Source organism: Neoarius graeffei, chromosome 6, assembly GCF_027579695.1.
Source record: "Neoarius graeffei isolate fNeoGra1 chromosome 6, fNeoGra1.pri, whole genome shotgun sequence".
Classification (NCBI taxonomy): domain Eukaryota; kingdom Metazoa; phylum Chordata; class Actinopteri; order Siluriformes; family Ariidae; genus Neoarius; species Neoarius graeffei.
This window is the reverse complement of record NC_083574.1, coordinates 5387520-5410679: the sequence shown is the minus strand read 5'-3', so window position 1 is coordinate 5410679 and position 23160 is coordinate 5387520. Positions and strand designations below refer to the sequence as shown.

Sequence of the window (23160 nt, the reverse complement as noted above, 5' to 3'; positions counted from 1 at the left end):
TACAAGACCAGCTACCATCGTAACATATTCTGTAAGAAACATATTCTATACCTAACTTTCAGCTTTCGCTTTAAAAAACAAAATCGCAGATTTATAACGAAATGTTTATATGGCGTAGTGATTTTAAGTTACTACTTTTGGTGAGGTAGTGACCTCGACCCTGAGGCTTTCCCTGGGGTGCCATGATAACGGCCCGCAGGCCGGATACGGCCCGATTGGTCATCACATCCGGCCCGGTGGTTCATGAGACTTTTTTAAAATAATAAATTAATAAAAATCGAATGTTGTGGTTTTTTTTCGTAATGATTTTAAAGCTAATGTTTCAATTTGATTCCATTTTCGTGTAATCCATCGGTTCGTTTTTAGCTGCTCTCTGCTTGCTGCAGCACGCGCAGGTGCAATGACCCGGATTTAATGTAGAGTCGGCTAGTTGTTGCTCGTTCACAAGCAACAACAGTCTAAAAAGAGAAAAGTTGATTCTGAGGGTCGCATCTTTCAGGAAAAATGGAGAGAGAAATACTTTTTCTGGGAAGTAGGGGGAAAACCTGTTTGTCTGATTTGTTCGCAACAAGTGGCTGTACCGAAGGAATACAATGTCAAAAGACATTACGAGACCCACGCCGACAAATACAGCCAATTCACCGGGCAACGCAGGACTGAAAAGCTAAATGAGCTTGCCTCAAACCTTCAAAAACAGCAAGCAGCTTTCTCAAAGTCTCGAGAGACACATGAAGGTTCGTTTTAATATCATACATCATCTTCAGTTCTCCTTTAATGTTAAATGCGGCTGTTTTCAAAGAGGGGTGTCTCAATATCTTTGTTGTACATTTTATTTCATGTTAGGGGCAGTGAAGGCGAGCTACATCATCGCGTGGGAGATCGCAAAAGTGTCCAAGCCATTTTCGGAGGGTGCATTCGTCAAGGATAAATACGCATCTGTTGGAATCCAATCTTTCTATCAGTCATTGCCACCAGAGTACCCAATTATCACGGCCTTTGCCGGTAAAATACTCTGTATGTTCGGGACAACATATTTATGTGAACAGGCATTTTCAGTAATGAATATTAATAAATCGAAACTGCGTAGTCGTCTGACCCATGGACATCTCAACGATGTCATGAAAATAGCAACTGCCCAGAGTCTGTCCCCCAATGTCGACAAGCTGGTAAAAAGTAAAAGACTTCTGGCTTCCACATGTAAAATGTAGCTGGTATTTCTCCCCCATTTTGCTGTGTGCTTGAGGGGGAATAAACAGGATGGCTGTGTGGAAATATATGTGGGACTTGACCAGCAAAGTTAATGTGCCATCTGTAGTTTGTTTTTATTGGTATGTTCAGTCATATTTGGCTCTTTTAAACTAATGCCACTGGATATTTAGTCACTTGACCTATTGGTGGAATTATTTACCCTGGCACTTCTTTCTTTTGACTCGTTTAGGCCTACTTGCCAATCGTTTTAATTGGCCTAATTAGGCCTATGCATTGACATGTTTTTGATGTGCAAGATCAATAAATCTGATCTAATTCATTTACAGTTTACACTTGTGTTATTTGTGTCTTAGTCCATTTCTGTAGCATTTTTTTTTTTTATAAATGTAGGCTACTTGCATGCTTAGACTGTTACATTTTCAGAGGGTAAATTGCTTTTGTCTGCCATGTTACTGTGCGCCTCATTTTGAGGCTATAGCTTTACAATTCCTTTTGGGCGTATAGGCCTTCAAAAATCATATAAAATAATGTCCTTTTGTTGAGTTAGTGTCTGGTCTTTACACTTTTGGCCTGAAATTCGGCCCCCAAGGTCCCACTTGAAAAAAATCTGGCCCCCTTACCAATTTCACCCTGGCACCCCTGGTTTAGATCAAAACACACGATTGTATTGGTTTTGGGTTTGCGGAAAATGGAGTTACGACGGTGATCAAATATTTTGCATGATGTTTTATTACGGTTATGATTATTCTGTGAGCGCACCAATCCTTAGGTGTATAAAGTTACAACTTAAAATACAATTAGTGATAACTGTAGACTTTTCAGTGGACTACAACCTTTTCAAGGGAATGCGATGTAGTCGACCATTTATCATGTCCCAGATCAAGCCGCCATTTTTCCACAAATTTGCAGAATTTTTTCCAAATTCTGAATAGAGTATTCACATCAAAGATTTAGTTTTATCTGTATTATTTCTTTGATCATTTTATTTCAAATTAAAACCAACATCACCATTCAAAACCATATAGCTTATTGACTGTGAGTATATTTAGTGGGGGACCCTCACAGTACCCAGGCCATCCTTAAAAAAAAAATCCGTTTCCTGTCCACCAGGTGAGCAAAAAAAATTTCAGTCGGGAGGGAGGGATTTTTTTTTTTTATATACATGGATGGATAAGCAATCGCAATGCTGTGTTTGCTTTTTCTTTCAGTACTTTATTACAAAAGCAGACACATTTAATAAAATATGATGGTTTAATCAACTGAAACTTGTACAAAAACTTTAAGTTAGCATTTTAAATGCTGACTGCAACATTTGCAAAACTTTTACAAAGGTACTTAAAATGTCCGACACACGGACTTTTTGTAGTTCTGAATCGAGCGTTAGGCCGAGTTCGGATGAAATTACACTATTAAAATGATCACTGAATGATTTGTTTTTCTGAATCTTTACTATTTTGTTGTTCGCTAGAATACCATTTTGCGATTTCACACTTAAGCAAATGTTTGAAAACTCCGGATCTCCTTCCTTCATGGTGGCTGCCATTTTTTTGTGCCGCACGGCGCATGCGCAGAGCTGATTCGATTCTATATTCTGTGCGGAATGCAGGGCTTTCCACAAGCGCCGGCTGCCGGCCACACAGCCGACTACACAATTAAGTCCAGCCGGCTACTTTAATGACTATTATTTTTGTAGCCCACTGGCTCTAAATATTAATTTTCGATTTTAATAAAATTAAATGTTTATCTAACGGACAGACAATAATGTCAAACTGAACCGCACTCATTTAAGTTGTGATTCGCGCTGTTTGTACCGATAATAACCACAAATTCCCCGCAGACTTCGTTGATCAAGGGAGAGTAACTCATCCACGGCCCCGACATGCAGTGTGTGCGCGCGCACTCGGCGGAGGCAGTAGTGTGTCGGGGCCGTCGGAGGGAACAGAAGCAGAGATGACGCTTATTTTGTCTCCGGTAAACCAGTCTTCTCTCGTTCAATTACGTGCTGGCATCAAAAGACACCGTTGGTTGTAAATGAACCCAAACTGAGTGGTTGGAGTGTATTTTCATACACAAATGGAGAAATGTTGGCTGAGTGTGTAATTGTGTCGCCCCACTGCAGACCGTTGTCGTTGTTAATTCATAGCATGCTCAGTTGCGTGAATGTGTCACGCACCGAAAATAAGAGATTTACAAGCCAGGAACGCCTCATGATGCAATACGCAAGAAAAGAAAAGATTTACTGCCAATTTATTTTGTATTTGAGTAAAGTGAATAAATAAATGGTCTGTGGAAAATACATTTAATCCTGGGAACTGCGTGCACAGGAGTTTATTTTGTGTTTACTCCCCCGGCTGGCTACTTATTTGTCATGGCTGGCTAGTATGAGCCTTAGTGGAAAGCCCTGGGAATGCGGAAATGTCAAGTTCGATTTTAGATTTATGAACCCGAAAAATAAGGCGCCACACCATAAATCCGGGGACCCGGGTTCGATTCTGACCCGAGGTCATTTCCCGATCCCTCCCCGTCTCTCTCTCCTGCTCATTTCCTGTCTCTACACTGTCCTATCCAATAAAGGTGAAAAAAGCCCAAAAAATATCTTTAAAAAAAAAAAAAAGTCGAAAAACCAGCGTTAAAAAAAAAAAATTTCAACCGCACAAACGGCACTCACCCGGCCGGTGGACCGGAAACAGAACATTTTTTAATAATGGCCTAATAAGTCTGAGCAGCATATTCCATAAGAGAGCACTTTCTTTTCAGATTAAAAAAACATAATGAAGCCTACTGCAAAACTTTTGCTGCATAATGAAGACGCGAGTGTGACAGTCAAAGTGTCCAGAAGAACTGCAGCTGGTTCTGGAAGATGCTCAGTAAAACCTGCAGACAGGGTTCCTACACATTTTCAAATTTAAAATTCCAGACTTTTTCCATACTCAAATTCTCAGGTTTGGAGACTTCAGCGAACAAACAACTACTCATATATTTAAAAGAATTACTTGAAAATCAAACAGGTACTCACATTATGACATACCACCAAAATGCATACCATATTTAGCTTGGCCTAAAATTTGTATCAGTGCCCTGTTTTTGTCATAAATATATAAACACATTACACAAAATACAGGATGCCACTCTGACGCACACGTATCTGATGCACACTTCAAGACATTAAAACACAGGTGTGTGAAGATGTCAAGCACATACAGGATGTCCCGAAAAAAAAATGTATACACGCTTTTAAATCACTGTAAAATACTGTATGCGTTTATTAAAATCCATGTAATTTTCAAAAAGAGTAATAGAATTTACAGACATTTTATTATTTAGTCACCGCCTGTTCTCAAACTGACATCCATTCTGGTCCGGTCACTGCTGACAATGCAAATCACATTCAGTTCTCTTGGTATTTTTGGACATTCACTTTCAGTGACTGTTGCAGGTCTCATCGCGTAGACCAGGGGTGGGCAATTATTTTTTCCATGGGGCCACACGAGAAACAGAAAATTTTGTGGAGGGCCGGACCAAAAGGCTGAAGTAAATTCTGCACAATATTAATTATATTTCTTTATATAAAGCAATAAATAACATTGTTTTTACAAGCTGCTAAGACTGGTAAGAGTATGGGAAAAAACGAGGTTGCCTTACAAAAAATATGTCATTTATTCAATCAAATTTCCCAAAACAATGGTTAACAAAACGTTAACGTTTGTACCATTTTTTTTTCAGTCACATTCACCCCAAAACACAATAAAGACATCACAATATTGTCTTTCTACTCCAAATATCAAGCAAGATACATCATATTATAATAATGATGCCCACATTTGTAGTCTAATCACCTCATTTGGTGTTTTTCGGATCTGCTCTCCGCAAACTAAACACACGGCTTTATCTCTGACTTCAGTAAATAAATACTTAGCAGTCCATGTTTTGTTGAAAGCCCTGCATTCGGCATCTACCTTTCTTCTTTTTGCGGACATTTTGGGGGCTAAAGTCTTCTTGTGACCTGCTCGCAACAACGTCGATTCGGTGTAGGTATCAGATCTAAAGATCGGCTCGGGCTCCGGCGCCTGCTGGTGACGTCACACTATGTGATTGGCTGGACCGTTTGAAGGATGACGTACAAGTTTGTGGTTGGTCTGGACAAATTACGGAAGTAGTTATCGCGGGATTAGGTTTCGTGGGATTGCATGTCATGTTCATGTCGCGTGCATTGCGTTTTTGTTGAACACAACTTCAAAATAAAAGCAATGCACATTCAGTCCATGCATGAGGTAAAATTAGAAAATACGTTTATTTTGTAATTTCTAATTAACCTTAGGCGGGCTGGTCAGAATGAACCAAAGGGCCGGATGCGGCCCGCGGGCCGTAAAATGCCCAGGTCTGGCGTAGACTATAAACATCAGTAAGAGGCAGTGATAAAACAAAGTGATGTCTGTAAATTCTATTACACCTTGAAAATGAAATGAATTTTAATAAACACTTACTTCACAATGATTCAAAGTGTGTATACATTTTTATATCATACCTGCAAACTCATGAGGGTTGAAAAAGGTGACAAACTACCGGTAACCCCCCGGCCCCCTTAAACAGCGCACGATCAAGGAAAATACAGGGAAAAGACAACATTTAAAACAAAGACAAGATTTATTCATTTTTAGCTTTGCAATTTTCAGTTTTGCATCTGATACCTCATTACATTACCATTAAGGAAGGAAAAGTATAAAAAGTAAAAATTGAATTTAAAAAAGTAATTTTTGAAGTGTGACACTGGAAACTTTCTTCAGCAGACCAGTTTATCATTTTTTAGACCTTTTGGCCCGAACAAGCCGTTCAAGGGCACGTTTATGCTGCTCTGCCATGTGCCTCTTTCACGCCATGCTATCCTTCTTCACCACCTCTGCCCCATTACCAGCAGCACTGGTAGATGGCTGGACACCAAATTCAGCCCTCCTTTCCTTCAGTGCTGCCAAATTCATGGTGTGAGAGTGTGTGTGTGAGTGAGAGAGAATCTCTCTCTCACTCACACATACACTCTCTCACACACACACTCTCTCTCTCTCCTCTCACTCACACGCACAACTGGTTCTCTGAATACAACCGAGATCAACACATATTACGTTATAATTTTGACAATCCCACCAATAGTTTCACATAAAAATTATTTCTCTTAGCCAAAACACACGTTTATAGATCCTTATGTTCAACAAAAAATGACTTTATTCAAACTGATTTGACATTTTTTTCTGTTTTGTTTCAGCCCACAGAAACATCTTCCATGTCGCGCGTTCGGTTCAAACGTAACAGTCCCGCCCCTTGCGTCTTATGTCATAAAAACGCGACTCACAGACCACCAAATCACAGGTACTAGGGCTGTAACGATACACCCAACTCACGATTCGATTCGTATCGCGATTTTTGACCCACGATTCGATACACCCACGATTTTTTTAAAATGTTTTTTTAAAGTAGTAAATCTGACTTATTAACATTTACTTACTAACATTAACTATTTAATAACAAATAATTCAGACCACTGCAGAGAATGAGTAATATGTATGCAAAAATGAACAAATGTATATCCAAAGATTGTTTTATTTCTCAAAATAATACTGTTGAGCCGGAAGCTCTGTTTTTTTCGGTTCTGAAAAAGTCATTTTTCCAAATCGTGTAAATCCGTTAAGATTTTTTTTTGGGGGGGTGGCTCTCTCACTGTCTCACTCTCATAGGGCCAATGATTTTCTGTGATCGCGGAAAACAGATGGAAATTACGGAATTTTTATGGTGAAACGTTGCTCGCGTGTCAAAATGTAACTGCCGCAGAAGGCTTCCGCCCAAGCAGACATGCCTTCAGTGTTGCCAGATATTGCTAACATTTTCCACCCCAAAATATGTTCAAAACCAGCCAAAAAGCACCTAAAACCTCCCAATCTGGCAACACTGCATGCCTTTCCGGTCAAGTGATTGTGATTGGCTTGTGGCACACCTAGCCAGCCAATGAGCTGCTTGTTTACAGATGCGCTCCCCGCGTCGCAACCAGAATGGTGAACGCTTAAAAGAAACGAATGCTCTGGTGGCCAAGGACGCCATATGGCTGCCAGTGGCGAGTGTGGACGTTGCGTGACTCGCAGAAGATTGTCGCAGGTCGGCGAAAAAATGACTTACTAATAGATATAAAAAATAAAAGTAATTTAAGTAAGTTTAAAATGTAATTTAAATAAAAAGTAAAGTATTCATAAATTGAAGTTTGGAAGCGCCTCTGTTTTTGGGCTGAGGAGAAGTTTGAAAGGGTGTACCGCGATTCTGCCTTCTTGTATCGCGACACGGATCGTGGCTCTGCGTATCGCGATTTCGATTTGCATATTGTTACAGCCCTAACAGGTACCAAAAAAAACCCACCCTAAAGCCTCTTTAAATCGCACTCATCGTGACACAGCTTTCTCCGCATACTAAAAATGTTTTTCCGTCTCCAGATGTAATATAGAGTTCGGGAAAAAATCAGAAAATATGATTCCGTGAGCTGTTTTCAAGACTCGGTGTCCCGTTCTGCATTGCGTTTGGATGATCTCTGCCATCCTCCTATACACACCCGTATTCAAGAAAACCCCGCCTCTATTCAGTTACAATTCGCGGATACTGTCCAGCGTTCTGTAAGACTATTGGCTCGTTGGAATGTCATCCAATCAGAGAGACGTCTGAAGTATGAAGAAGGTGGAAATGGTCTGAATGTGGGTGTGAGGAGAAAAGTAGTAGTAGTACTTTGAAGTAGTAGTACATTGAAACCAAATGTTCGGCAACGTAGCCTCGCGCACCCCCCCCAAAAAAAAAAAAACCTCTTCGGATCTACACGATTCACACAAGTGACCTATTTTGGGATCAAAACGGCGAATTTCGCCGAAAGGTGACTAGTTTGCAGGTATGTTATATGTATGTTTGCGTACACAGCCTTCATATTTTTGTTGGCAGGTTTTTTTGTCTTGGGTCGCTTGTTTTCAGGGTCCATGTGCCTTATTTTTCTAGCAAATTCTGGCAACACTGCCAAATAAGCCAGAAGCATTTTTACACTGACTGGAGCTATGATGTGTGTTCACGCGTGTTCAAGAGGCGTTTTGTAGCAGGGGGTTTTCCTGCGTCTTGTCCAAAGTCTTGCATTAAGAAGCAAGCAGGTTCAGGAGGTGTGGCGGCGCGCATGCCAGTACAACAGAACACCCGTTTCCCTCCCTCCGCATTTCAACACATTTCTTTGGCAAAATTCAACTGAATGTCAGAATGTTGAGCTTCATTTTACGATGTAGCGGCAAAGGTCTGGAAACACAAATATTTCTCCATACCCTAATTTCCATTTTCCATACTTTTCCAGACCTGGAAAATACTAAAATCAAATTCCATACTGCGTAGAAACCCTGTTTTTTTTTTTTCAAAGCAAAGGGTCGTCTCACACCAAATATTAACTTTGTTCCATACAGCTTACTGATTCCTGCTTATGGTATTTTTTAATGTTGAAACATTTCATTTCATTTCATGATTTTTTTAAGCCATTTTTGGTCGACAGCGTTTTTGTACATGTGCGTCAGACAGCAATTAGTCTCTCTCTCTCTCTCTCTCATACTTATTCACAGCACACATTACTGATCAACTGACTGCACATTTAATTTAATTTTTCATTCATTCATTATCTCTAGCCGCTTTATCCTTCTACAGGGTCGCAGGCGAGCTGGAGCCTATCCCAGCTGACTATGGGTGAAAGGCGGGGTACACCCTGGACAAGTCGCCAGGTCATCACAGGGCTGACACATAGACACAGACAACCATTCACACTCACATTCACACCTACGGTCAATTTAGAGTCACCAGTTAACCTAACCTGCATGTCTTTGGACTGTGGGGGAAACCGGAGCACCCGGAGGAAACCCACGCGGACACGGGGAGAACATGCAAACTCCACACAGAAAGGCCCTCGCCGGCCCCGGGGCTCGAACCCAGGACCTTCTTGCTGTGAGGCGACAGCGCTAACCACTACACCACCGTGCCGCCCTAATTTAATTTTTCTTAAATAAATTTATTTTTATTTGGAAAAAGCCGTGTGTGGTCTCCACATTTTGTCCTTCCTTTGAGCCAGGGTGTGACTCTCCGGTCCTGTTTCTTACTCACCTTGTACACGGCGGTTTCAAGTTTTGGCACCGTCCCGTCACCGAAAGCCTCACAGGCCATGTAATGTTTTCTCTCAGCAAACTCGGCGTGCTCTTTATCGATATTGGGATCTGAGGAGAGAAAAAAAAAAAAAAAAATCACAACTAGTTAAGTCAATAAATAAATAAATAAATAAAATCCAGTTCCGAGATGGTCACGAAACATACATGATGCTCAGACCTGATTCTCGATTTAATAGAGAGAGAAGAATTTTTTTTTTTTAAAAGTACACACGTGAAGCAGATCTGTTTCTTTCTTTTAGGGTTCTTTGCTGGTTTGGGAAAACCTGGAGCGAGAAAAGAGGAAATGATGATGATGATATTGAGAAATTATGGTACAGGACACTGGGGATTACAAAATCTTGCAACCTTTGAATCAAAATTACACACTTTGTTTGCAAGCAGCTGATTTACACCAGAAAAAAAAAGTTTTGTCCCAAATCTTAATTATGATATTTTTTAAATTTCATCCCTTTCATAAAAGTGATAAACTGAGTCTGATGAGACTTTTTTCACAGTTTTTGTCTGAAGTTTGATCACAAACCTACAGTATATACTGGACATACTGTGATGAGTATTATACAACCCCGATTCCAAAAAAAGTTGGGACAAAGTACAAATTGTAAATAAAAACGGAATGCAATGATGTGGAAGTTTCAAAATTCCATATTTTATTCAGAATAGAACATAGATGACATATCAAATGTTTAAACTGAGAAAATGTATCATTTAAAGAGAAAAATTAGGTGATTTTAAATTTCACGACAACAACACATCTCAAAAAAGTTGGGACAAGGCCATGTTTCCCACTGTGAGACATCCCCTTTTCTCTTTACAACAGTCTGTAAACGTCTGGGGACTAAGGAGACAAGCTGCTCAAGTTTAGGGATAGGAATGTTAACCCATTCTTGTCTAATGTAGGATTCTAGTTGCTCAACTGTCTTAGGTCTTTTTTGTCGTATCTTCCGTTTTATGATGCGCCAAATGTTTTCTATGGGTGAAAGATCTGGACTGCAGGCTGGCCAGTTCAGTACCCGGACCCTTCTTCTACGCAGCCATGATGCTGTAATTGATGCAGTATGTGGTTTGGCATTGTCATGTTGGAAAATGCAAGGTCTTCCCTGAAAGAGACGTCGTCTGGATGGGAGCACATGTTGCTCTAGAACCGGGATATACCTTTCAGCATTGATGGTGTCTTTCCAGATGTGTAAGCTGCCCATGCCACACGCACTAATGCAACCCCATACCATCAGAGATGCAGGCTTCTGAACTGAGCGCTGATGATAACTTGGGTCGTCCTTCTCCTCTTTAGTCCGAATGACACGGCGTCCCTGATTTCCATAAAGAACTTCACATTTTGATTCGTCTGACCACAGAACAGTTTTCCACTTTGCCACAGTCCATTTTAAATGAGCCTTGGCCCAGAGAAGACGTCTGCGCTTCTGGATCATGTTTAGATACGGCTTCTTCTTTGAACTATAGAGTTTTAGCTGGCAACGGCGGATGGCACGGTGAATTGTGTTCACAGATAATGTTCTCTGGAAATATTCCTGAGCCCATTTTGTGATTTCCAATACAGAAGCATGCCTGTATGTGATGCAGTGCCGTCTAAGGGCCCGAAGATCACGGGCACCCAGTATGGTTTTCCGGCCTTGACCCTTACGCACAGAGATTCTTCCAGATTCTCTGAATCTTTTGATGATATTATGCACTGTAGATGATGATATGTTCAAACTCTTTGCAATTTTACACTATCGAACTCCTTTCTGATATTGCTCCACTATTTGTCGGCGCAGAATTAGGGGGATTGGTGATCCTCTTCCCATCTTTACTTCTGAGAGCCGCTGCCACTCCAAGATGCTCTTTTTATACCCAGTCATGTTAATGACCTATTGCCAATTGACCTAATGAGTTGCAATTTGGTCCTCCAGCTGTTCCTTTTTTGTACCTTTAACTTTTCCAGCCTCTTATTGCCCCTGTCCCAACTTTTTTGAGATGTGTTGCTGTCATGAAATTTCAAAATGTCTCACTTTCGACATTTGATATGTTGTCTATGTTCTATTGTGAATACAATATCAGTTTTTGAGATTTGTAAATTATTGCATTCCGTTTTTATTTACAATTTGTACTTTGTCCCAACTTTTTTGGAATCGGGGTTGTACATCAAAGAGGAATATCATCTCAAATCACATAGTATTGTGGAAATAAAATATGAAAGATACTTTGGAAGAACAAAAAAAACCAAAACAAACCTAGCTTGATCCGATCTTGGAACAAAATGCCTAACAAAAGTTTGGCTCTGGAGATGTTTCATGGATATTTATTTATTGATTATAACATTTGCAATGTCAGTTTTTTTTTTCTTTGTGAAGTGCTTTTATTAAAAAAAAAAACAGCGCAATAATTTTAAAAGAAAAAAAAAACCTACAGGATGCATTTCTATTTCGGTTGTTACTCAATTTCAGGATTGTATTGGAAAAGAAAATATGCAAATAATAATCTGTAATGTCTAGTATGGTTGTTCCTAATAAAGTGGCCGACGAGTGTTTCGACCCTAAAATCCTGTCCCGTTTTTAAACAGCGTATTATTACTTTTCAAGTTTGAAGCAGTTGTCGAGAAAACCTGCTGAGGAGGATGAATTCGGTGCTTTACCTGCTGATACTGCTTCATGAGCAGGTCTCTCAGGGCAGCGAGGCTTCGGCCACTCAGGTGAGCTTCGTTTATGGACACGTGTCTGGTGGACAGAACTAAAGCCTGAGAATGAGATCAAGAGAACAGTCAGACTGAATGTACAGCGTGATAAAAAGCTCAGAAAAACGTTTAAAAAAAAAACCCGTGACCTGATAGAGAAAAGGCTTGTGCTTGGCGTTGAGATGAAGGATAAACACGTAGGGAGTCTGGAGATAATGAACAGCGTAAGTTGGCTTGAGGTGGTTGGGTTTGGTGAAATTATCACCCCATGCGATACGGATCCACACAGCGCCGTCTTCCGCTTTCTTTATCCTGACAGACACCTGCACAAGCAAAGACTCACGGGTCAGAACCAGAGGAGACACTGAGCAGCGTTCATGAGTGAAGTAGAGCTCGTTAACCGTATCGCACTGCTATTACAATCAACACACGTTTAGTAATCAGAAATAAAATAAAACAAAAAAAACACACACGGGGATATAAAGGTGACGAAGTGAATTTTTGAAATGTGACAAAAATTGAACTTAGTTTACTCGATCGAGTTCAGTTGATCTGCAGCTTTTTTTTTTTTTTTTTGTGATTTACATTTTTAAAAATAATAATAATCACTCCAGAAACCGGTTTCTCACTGGGCCTCATTTAAAGCTGTACCACCTTTCAGATTTTTCAAGTGTCGGTCATACTGTATAAAGAATTTTCCCCAACACCTCATTATTTTTGTTTAGTGGACTGAAAGCTACTGAATTCGAATCACAGACTTCCAGTTTTATTAGTTTTTTTTTTTTAAAAACAGAACAATTAATGGATTTAAAGCCACATGGCCGGAAATTCTCCGCTATTTTTTTCCTGCTTCACCATGACTCAGTACAAGATACTACGTCATGCATCACATCACATCACATCCCGTGGTGGGCTTTCCCCGTTCGCGCAAGGCATTGTGGGATACAAATTTGAAACCGGAGAGAAAAATGGAGGGCGCGAGTGTGCGAATGAAATGTGAAAGAGCGACTACAGTAACGGAAAGAAAGCGAGAAGAAAAGACGTTATGTTCTATACGAAGGAAAGGAAACACAGGAAATATCAAACTAATAAATATTGGCGCTCAGCGAGCACCTCGGTGTGATCAGCTGTTCGTTTAGCAACAGAATGATGTCAAAGGTAAACCTGCGCATGCGCACACACACACACACACACGGACTTCCTCTGTCTGCTTGACTGCGCAAAGCGAGCGATTTCATGCACATTATTTGCTTTAATCCTTTCAAATTAAATAACTTCCCAGCCATAGAACAGAATGGCCTGATATTTTGTGAATTACAGAAATAAACATATATCACAATTTCAGACGGAACTAAATTTCACCGATTTTATGAAATCGAAAGGGTGTCGAGTTTAAATCTGTTTTTATCCACCGATTTATTTATAAACCCTTCACAGGAGCATTTGCACAAGACCTCTGAGATTTATTTATGAAGATCCTTTAAGTTCGGGAAATTCATTTGTGTCCTACTCGTGTTTAACTTTACAAATCAGACGACGCAGACTTCGACTGAGCGGCTTCAGAGTTCTTAAGTGTTCAAAAGTTTGGGGTCACTTTGAAATGTCCTTATTTTTGAAAGAAAAGCACTGTTCTTTTCAATGAAGATGACTTTAAACTAATCAGAAATCCACTCTATACATTGCTAATGTGGTAAATGACTATTCTAGCTGCAAATGTCTGGTTTTTGGTGCAATATCTCCATAGGTGTATAGAGGCCCATTTCCAGCAACTCTCACTCCAGTGTTCTAATGGTACAATGTGTTTGCTCATTGCCTCAGAAGGCTAATGGATGATTAGAAAACCCTTGTACAATCATGTTAGCACAGCTGAAAACAGTTGAGCTCTTTAGAGAAGCTATAAAACTGACCTTCCTTTGAGCAGATTGAGTTTCTGGAGCATCACATTTGTGGGGTCGATTAAATGCTCAAAATGGCCAGAAAAATGTCTCGACTATATTTTCTATTCATTTTACAACTTATGGTGGGAAATAAAAGTGTGACTTTTCATGGAAAACATAAAATTGTCTGGGTGACCCCAAACTTTTGAACAGTAGTGCAAGTTGTTTATGTATTTCAGTTACAAATTTGATGAAACTTTTACAAAACAAAAACGGTCGTTTCATATTAATGGCATTCATTAAAAATTAAAACAAGAGTCTCCGGAGTGCGCCCGAGAGTCTATCTGATGCATGCGCCAAGGCGTGCCGGTGCGACACTCCTGCACAAAATCAGTAAAAAATTAATGTAGATATAAATATCTTACGCCAAATTATTATGGCATGTCACAAAAATAAAGAAAAAAAAATCAGAGTCCTCGTTTCCAATCTACGAGTCCAAATGCAGTTAATTTAATGCACGAGTCCGAGTCATCAGTGCTCAAGTCTGAGTTGATTCACGAGTCCTTAAAATTAGGGCACGAGTTGGACTCGAGTGCTACAAGCCTGCCACAAACACATCTCCAGAAAAGTATTTATTCACTTTGAGATGTAAACAGAAATCAGGAATGTGCTTTACGTGTCGGACGACTTCCTCTAAGTGAGCTGTGAACATCTCCTTAAACTGGATGAAATCCACAGAAAGGGCTTCATCTGTGGAGAGAAAAGCAAACACTTCCATTTCATGGACTCAACTTTAACTCGATTTTATTCATGTACAACCCCGATTCCAAAAAAGTTGGGACAAAGTACAAATTGTAAATAAAAACGGAATGCAATAATTTACAAATCTCAAAAACTGATATTGTATTCACAATAGAACATAGACAACATATCAAATGTCGAAAGTGAGACATTTTGAAATTTCATGACAGCAACACATCTCAAAAAAGTTGGGACAGGGCCAATAAGAGGCTGGAAAAGTTAAAGGTACAAAAAAGGAACAGCTGGAGGACCAAATTGCAACTCATTAGGTCAATTGGCAATAGGTCATTAACATGACTGGGTATAAAAAGAGCATCATGGAGTGGCAGCAGCTCTCAGAAGTAAAGATGGGAAGAGGATCACCAATCCCCCTAATTCTGCGCCGACAAATAGTGGAGTAATATCAGAAAGGAGTTCGACAGTGTAAAATTGCAAAGAGTTTGAACAGATCATCATCTACAGTGCATAATATCATCAAAAGATTCAGAGAACCTGGAAGAATCTCTGTGCGTAAGGGTCAAGGCCGGAAAACCATACTGGGTGCCCGTGATTTTCGGGCCCTTAGACGGCACTGCATCACATACAGGCATGCTTCTGTATTGGAAATCACAAAATGGGCTCAGGAATATTTCCAGAGAACATTATCTGTGAACACAATTCACCGTGCCATCCGCCGTTGCCAGCTAAAACTCTATAGTTCAAAGAAGAAGCCGTATCTAAACACGATCCGGAAGCGCAGACGTCTTCTCTGGGTCAAGGCTCATTTAAAATGGACTGTGGCAAAGTGGAAAACTGTTCTGTGGTCAGACGAATCAAAATTTGAAGTTCTTTATGGAAATCAGGGACGCCGTGTCATTCGGACTAAAGAGGAGAAGGACGACCCGAGTTGTTATCAGCGCTCAGTTCAGAAGCCTGCATCTCTGAGGGTATGGGGTTGCATTAGTGCGTGTGGCATGGGCAGCTTACACATCTGGAAAGACACCATCAATGCTGAAAGGTATATCCAGGTTCTAGAGCAACATATGCTCCCATCCAGACGACGTCTCTTTCAGGGAAGACCTTGCATTTTCCAACATGACAATACCAAACCACATACTGCATCAATTACAGCATCATGGCTGCGTAGAAGAAGGGTCCGGGTACTGAACTGGCCAGCCTGCAGTCCAGATCTTTCACCCATAGAAAACATTTGGCGCATCATAAAACGGAAGATACGACAAAAAAGACCTAAGACAGTTGAGCAACTAGAATCCTACTTTAGACAAGAATGGGTTAACATTCCTATCCCTAAACTTGAGCGACTTGTCTCCTCAGTCCCCAGACGTTTACAGACTGTTGTAAAGAGAAAAGGGGATGTCTCACAGTGGGAAACATGGCCTTGTCCCAACTTTTTTGAGATGTGTTGTTGTCATGAAATTTAAAATCACCTAATTGTTCTCTTTAAATGATACATTTTCTCACTTTAAACATTTGATATGTCATCTATGTTCTATTCTGAATAAAATATGGCATTTTGAAACTTCCACATCATTGCATTCCGTTTTTATTTACAATTTGTACTTTGTCCCAACTTTTTTGGAATCGGGGTTGTACAATTTACATGATTTAAAAAAAAAAAGGTCAACAATTTTCAAGTTTTTAAAGTCACCTTCTGCTTCAGTGAGTTTAAAGCTGTGCCAGGTTCCTTGATTAGGGTTCTCTATGTGATCTGACACAGAAAATAACCCAAAATCAGTCTTTATTACATCAATCATCAATAAAGCAAGAACAAAACAGCTGACAAGCTCAAATGCATAAACATTTACACGGTATATAAACTATTAAACGAACCCTGAGGCACAATAACGTTTCCTGCACACCGTTATCGACTGGATTTTGCAGAAGAAATGTAAAAATCAATCAATCAATCAATCAATCAATTTCAGCTCTTAAATGGTGAATTGTGTAATAAAGGTTGTTAAGTTGCTGAGAGAAAACCGTGAAGGTCTCGGTGTCGCGGCGGCCATGAAGGAAGGAAAACGAGACATGAAATGAACATCTGTGTTCAGAACATCAGCCATAAGGAACAAAGTCACTCACAGACCAACTCCAGCTTCGTCACGTCTTTTAAACGCAGCCTGCTTTCCTGAAATCGAGAAAGGAAAAAAAAAAAAGGTGGGTAATTAATGAGGAGTTTAATGAAGGTATACAGACAGGTACGTCTATCACTTCACAACTGATTTGGTTTAATGGTTAGCCACATTCTTATTATTATTATTACTACTCCAGTTATCATGCCTGTGTACGAGTCCTAAATATACAAAGACATATAATGTGCATTATTAAATCCACATTCACTGGATATGAGCAATCGTGTGCTCCGATTGGCTACTCTACTACTAGGATATCAGCTCATATACCGTGAGTAGAGAAAACCAAAATGGCGGAGCGTGTTGCTGAACCAACCGAGTACGAAATAAAAACTACTCGAAAACAAAACCTCAAAAAAAAAAAGCAACAAAACATGGAATGAAAGTATTTGTGGTAAGAATGGATTTTTTTTTTCAAGATTTACTATCGCATTTTTTCACAAATTGCTCCCGTCATATCACCGGTTTGTTTATATTCTAAGTGGAAATGATTTTGTTGGACGTTTTGTATGAAGTTTTAATTCACTGAATTTGCAAAAAATAGAAATAAAAGTGCTCTGTTTCTCAAAATCCAGTGAATGTGGGTAGAATAAAACAGTTAAATAAAACACTCGGTGCTATGCACCTTGTTGGCTATCAGCTCATGTACGACTTGATTTCGTGGAATAATTGTTTATTACATCGCACGATACAGGACAGGACAAGTGATACACCAAAAATATTACATCATATTACTTCAGGAAGATTCAACACTGAACTCGGTGTTCAATAAATTGAAAATGAAGAATAGGACATGATTTTAATCCCATGGATTTGTTTTATGTAACTATGTAATAACAAATATTTTGCTGGAGTTTCAAGGTTAACTACAACATTAAAGCTAGATGGCCTTTCAATTTCATAAAATCAGTGAAATTTAGTTCCATCTGAAATTGTGATATATGTTTATTTCTGTAATATCTCACAAAATATCAGGCCATTCTGTTCTATGGCTGGGAAGTTATTTAATTTGAGGGGATTAAAGCAAATAATGTGCATGAAATCGCTCGCTTTGCGCAGTCAAGCAGACGGAGGAAGTCCGTGTGTGTGTGTGTGTGCGCATGCGCAGGTTTACCTTTAACATCATTCTGTCGCTAAACGAACAGCTGATCACACCGAGGTGCTCGCTGAGCGCCGATATTTATTAGTTTGATATTTCCTGCATTTCCTTTCCTTCGTATATAACATAACGTCTTTTCTTCTCGCTTTCTTTCCGTTACTGTAGTCGCTCTTTCACATTTCATTCGCACACTCACGTCCTCCATTTTTCTCTCCGCTTTCAAATTTGTATCCCACAATGCCTTGTGCAAATGGAGAAAGCCCACTACGTGATGTGATGCATGACGTAAGTATCTTGTACTGGGTCATGGTGAAGCAGGAAAAAATAACGGGGAATTTAAGGCCACATGGCTCGAAATTCATTCATTGTTTGATATTAAAAAAAATTAAATTGGAAGTTTGTGATTCAAATTCAGTAGCTTTCAGTCCACTAAACAAAAATAACTGGGTGTCGGAGGAAGTTCTTTTTACGACCTACACTTGAAAAATCTGAAAGGTTGTCTAGCTTTAAAAATTAAAAGCCTTTTGATTATATTGCGGGGCGGCACGGTGGTGTAGTGGTTAGCGCTGTCGCCTCACAGCAAGAAGGTCCGGGTTCGAGCCCCGTGGCCGGTGAGGGCCTTTCTGTGTGGAGTTTGCATGTTCTCCCCGTGTCCACGTGGGTTTCCTCCGGGTGCTCCGGTTTCCCCCACAGTCCAAAGACATGCAGGTTAGGTTAACTGGTGACTCTAAATTGAGCGTAGGTGTGAATGTGAGTGTGAATGGTTGTCTGTGTCTATGTGTCAGCCCTGTGATGACCTGGCGACTTGTCCAGGGTGTACCCCGCCTTTCGCCCGTAGTCAGCCGGGATAGGCTCCAGCTTGCCTGCGACCCTGTAGAACAGGATAAAGCGCCCACATGCAGGTCCTTCAAGGTCCACCAGGGGGCCATGGCGTACACTTTGAGAAAAACTGGCCTTTCTCACAATCACATCATCAAAACTGATACTTGAACCAAAAAAATCAGTTTTTGCCTGAACAGTGCTGCATACTGTCACACTAGTTAGAATTTTTTAATTAGATGTGCTATAGTTTTCAATCAACCAATTGTTCTTCTTTCAAAAACATATATTGGTGAGACATATTTCATAAAATCAATCACAAATTCTAACAAGGACTGCCTGGTCACAAACACATCGTTGTTTGTTAAAGTTCTGGAAAGAAATGATTTGGTCATTCACCACCTGTGGAAATGTGGACTTCCTGTGAGACATGTGAAGCCAGCAAACCAACCCTGCTGCATCACAGCGTATCACTCTGAAGAACGCGCTATCTACCCTCTTCTGCATACATAAACCAAAAGATGCTCACAATTGCTGAGAGTCTTGCATCGTATTTCGTAAATGCGTCAAGGTTTCATTCGTGCTTCGTGCCATGATCAAAAATGACGTAGAAAAATTATAATCTATTCTGATAAAACTCTATTCTATTCTACTCAAAGGCAAACATCGTCGTCGTCGTGTAACCTCATTAGTAATTTGACATGCTGATGATCACGATGAATAATTAATCTGCAGATTTGTCGATGACCTCATTTAGCGATTTGCTGACGTGCATGTTTTAGTTACATCCTGTTGGAAAATGCTATCTACCTTCTTCTGCATACATGAGCTCACAGGTGGACATGATTGGCTCGTGATGCTGTGATTGACAGGGGTTAAACATGGCCAGTTTTGCTCTCTAGACTCCCGACTATGGACGCTTTCTTGTTGCGACACCCTGAGAAATGCTTTAAAAAATAAATAAATAAATAAATAAATAAATAAAACTGTCTTCAAGAAGAGAATTCTCATTCACTGAGGTGAACATGTTCTTTTCGTTCACGTCAAAAGCTTTGTTCGTTCAGTCGGCTCACGCTTCCAGAACGAGTGATGGGTTACAGTTCGTTCCTCCGCATCATTCAGGTCCTCCGGTCGTTCATTTTTGTCAAACTTAAAATTAATCGGACAATATGGGTCTGTCTCAGAAACAGGGTGCTGTGGGGGTACCCCACTAAATATACTCAGTCAATAAACTATACGGTTTTGAATGGTGATGTTGGTTTTAATTTGAAATAAAATGATGAAAGAAATAATACAGATAAAACTAAATCTTTGATGTGAAGACTCTATTCAGAATTTGGCAAAAATTCTGCAAATTTGTGGAAAAATGGCGGCTTGGAAAAATGGTCGACTACATCGCATTCCCTTAAAAAGGTTGTAGTCCACTGAAAAGTCTACAGTTATCACTAATTGTATTTTAAGTTGTAACTTTATCCACCTAAGGATTGGTGCGCTCACAGAATAATCATAACTGCAATAAAACATCATGCAAAATATTTGATCACCATTGTAACTCCATTTTCCACAGACCCAAAACCAATACGATCGTGTGTTTTGATCTAAACGGAAAGCCTCAGGGTCGAGGTCACGACCTCACCAAAAATAGTAACTTAAAATCACTACGCCATATAAACATTTAGTTATAAATCTGCGATTTTGTTTTTTAAAGCGAAAGCTGAAAGTTAGGTATAGAATATGTTTCTTACAGAATATGTTACGATGGTAGCTGGTCTTGTATGAATTTCTGAGCTATAAAATGAGTTGTGGTCTATTTTTTACCGTAGCGTGTTATTTGTGTGCGGGGAAGGACACGCATTAACAATTTGCATGTGTAGAATGGAATTTTCCACTCCAACAGTTAGAAGTTGATCGTGCTTCCATTTGCGGTCTTTCTGTTACGCGGGTGATCTGTTCGGACGTTATCGCTGAAAAGGTGAGTTTTGACAGTTTTATTTTGTTTTAGTCTTGCAGTATAAGGCAACAGAATGTTTCTTTTTCATCTTACTTTCATATTTCATAGTGTTTGCGTATTTTTGGCCAATATTTTGCAACCATGGTCAATTTAGATCGAACTTTTGATAGAATCTACGGCCAGTCATTTTGCCCCGCCCCTGCCTCACGCACCGCAGCAGAGACCCGCGCGACCTTCAGCTGGTACAGTCGCTGTTCTTTTACCGCCGCTGTTATTCTCATCTTTCCGGTGTGTTCTTGATTTTTCCATTGTGTCCTATTTCGCCATATCAAATACCCAAAATGTATCATATTATTCATATTTAAGTGAATAATCAATTCAGTCATCATAACTTGGCATTTTTAACCCGAGCAATCAAAAAGAGGAAATTTATTCAATATTTTCACTCCTCTGTGAAGGAGGGGCTTTAATTCTTCATGATGGAGTTATTTTATATGGAAATCAATTTTACAAAAGCATTTGAATCAGAATCAAAAACATTTTCCACAGTGGAGGCCAGATAAAGCAAGATACTATCTTTATTCTTATTAAACATGACAAAAGAAACATTGAGTGTTCAGTAAATGCAAAAAAAAAAATAAATTAGAAAATTTATTTTTTGACCGTAATGTCCCAAATGAGAGACCAGTTTCTGAGACACTCACTGGCCACTTTATTAGGAACACCCCGCCATCCACCTACAGTACTGTTTGATGCAGTTCTTTAATCAACGATGCATCAAATCACGCAGATACAAATCAAGAGCTTCAGTTAATGTTCACTTCAAGCATCAGAATGGGAAAATCGTGATCTCATCGTAAAGCGTGACTTTCTTTCACTGTCGCATGGGTGTTGGGTTGAACCAGACGGACTGGTGGTTTGAGTGTTTCAGAAACTGCTCCTGATCTCCTGGGGTTCACAGACAACAAACAGTCTCTAGTTTACACAGGATGGTGCGAAAAACAAAAAACAAGCAGCGAGTGAGTGAGGGACGGTTCTGTGGGCGGAAACAAACACCTTGTTGGTCAGAGGAAAATGGACAGGTTGGGTCGAGCGTTTTTGACAGGAAGGATTAACTCATATGATCACTCTTTACAACCGTGGTGAGCAGAAAAGCATCTCAGCATGCAACAGCAGGACAGAAGACCACGTTGGGTTCCACTCCTGCAGCCAAGAACAGGGATCTTAGAATCAACAACAAGTTCCAATTAAAGTGGCCGGAGAGTGTATGAGAGGAAAAAATCATAATAATTTGGATCACTTTTATTACCTGGATGTTTCAAATAAGATAGAAACTTAACTTGCTTATTGATAACTTAAAAAACTATGTGCTGTTCAGAATGTGTGTGTTGGATTATTCTGACCACAGGCTTGTGTGGTTTTAAGTGGTGTATTACATACTTGGGCCATCCTTAAAAAAATCCGTTTCCTGTCCACCGGGTGAGCAAAAAAATTTTCAGTCAGGAGGGAGGGAATTTTTTTTCATCTCATCTCATCTCATTATCTCTAGCCGCTTTATCCTTCTACAGGGTCGCAGGCAAGCTGGATCCTATCCCAGCTGACTACGGGCGAAAGGCGGGGTACACCCTGGACAAGTCGCCAGGTCATCACAGGGCTGACACATAGACACAGACAACCATTCACACTCACATTCACACCTACGCTCAATTTAGAGTCACCAGTTAACCTAACCTGCATGTCTTTGGACTGTGGGGGAAACCGGAGCACCCGGAGGAAACCCACGCGGACACGGGGAGAACATGCAAACTCCACACAGAAAGGCCCTCGCCGGCCACGGGGCTCAAACCCAGGACCTTCTTGCTGTGAGGCGACAGCGCTAACCACTACACCACCGTGCCGCCCGGGATTTTTTATATATATATACACACACACACACACACACACACACACAGTGCTGAGCGTAAATGAGTGCACCCCCTTTGAAAAGTAACATTTTAAACAATATCTCAATGAACACAAACAATTTCCAAAATGTTGACAAGACAACGTTTAATATAACATCTGTTTAACTTATAACGTGAAAGTAAGGTTAATAATATAACTTAGATTACACATTTTTCAGTTTTACTCAAATTAGGGTGGTGCAAAAATGAGTACACCCCACAACAAAAACTACTACATCTAGTACTTTGTATGGCCTCCATGATTTTTAATGACAGCACCAAGTCTTCTAGGCATGGAATGAACAAGTTGGCGACATTTTGCAACATCAATCTTTTTCCATTCTTCAACAACGACCTCTTTTAGTGACTGGATGCTGGATGGAGAGTGATGCTCAACTTGTCTCTTCAGAATTCCCCGTAGGTGTTCGATTGGGTTCAGATCAGGAGACGTACT

The 23160-nt window shown here is 40.1% G+C and overlaps 1 protein-coding gene across 2 annotated transcripts in view; it reads right to left on the bottom strand.

The window, feature by feature from the left end:
* cenpn (centromere protein N) overlaps positions 1 to 23160 on the bottom strand; it is a 41363-nt gene that overhangs the window by 11549 nt on the left and 6654 nt on the right. The window contains exons 2-8 of one of the 2 annotated variants that reach the window (XM_060923208.1): positions 16845 to 16890; positions 16414 to 16473; positions 14641 to 14714; positions 12237 to 12410; positions 12049 to 12150; positions 9631 to 9682; positions 9358 to 9467 (exon numbers count right to left, since the gene is read on the bottom strand). In XM_060923208.1, the coding sequence (XP_060779191.1) occupies positions 9358 to 9467; positions 9631 to 9682; positions 12049 to 12150; positions 12237 to 12410; positions 14641 to 14714; positions 16414 to 16473; positions 16845 to 16890 (618 nt within the window). The remainder of the gene's footprint in view (positions 1 to 9357; positions 9468 to 9630; positions 9683 to 12048; positions 12151 to 12236; positions 12411 to 14640; positions 14715 to 16413; positions 16474 to 16844; positions 16891 to 23160) is intronic. The other variant, XM_060923209.1, reaches the window with a different exon arrangement.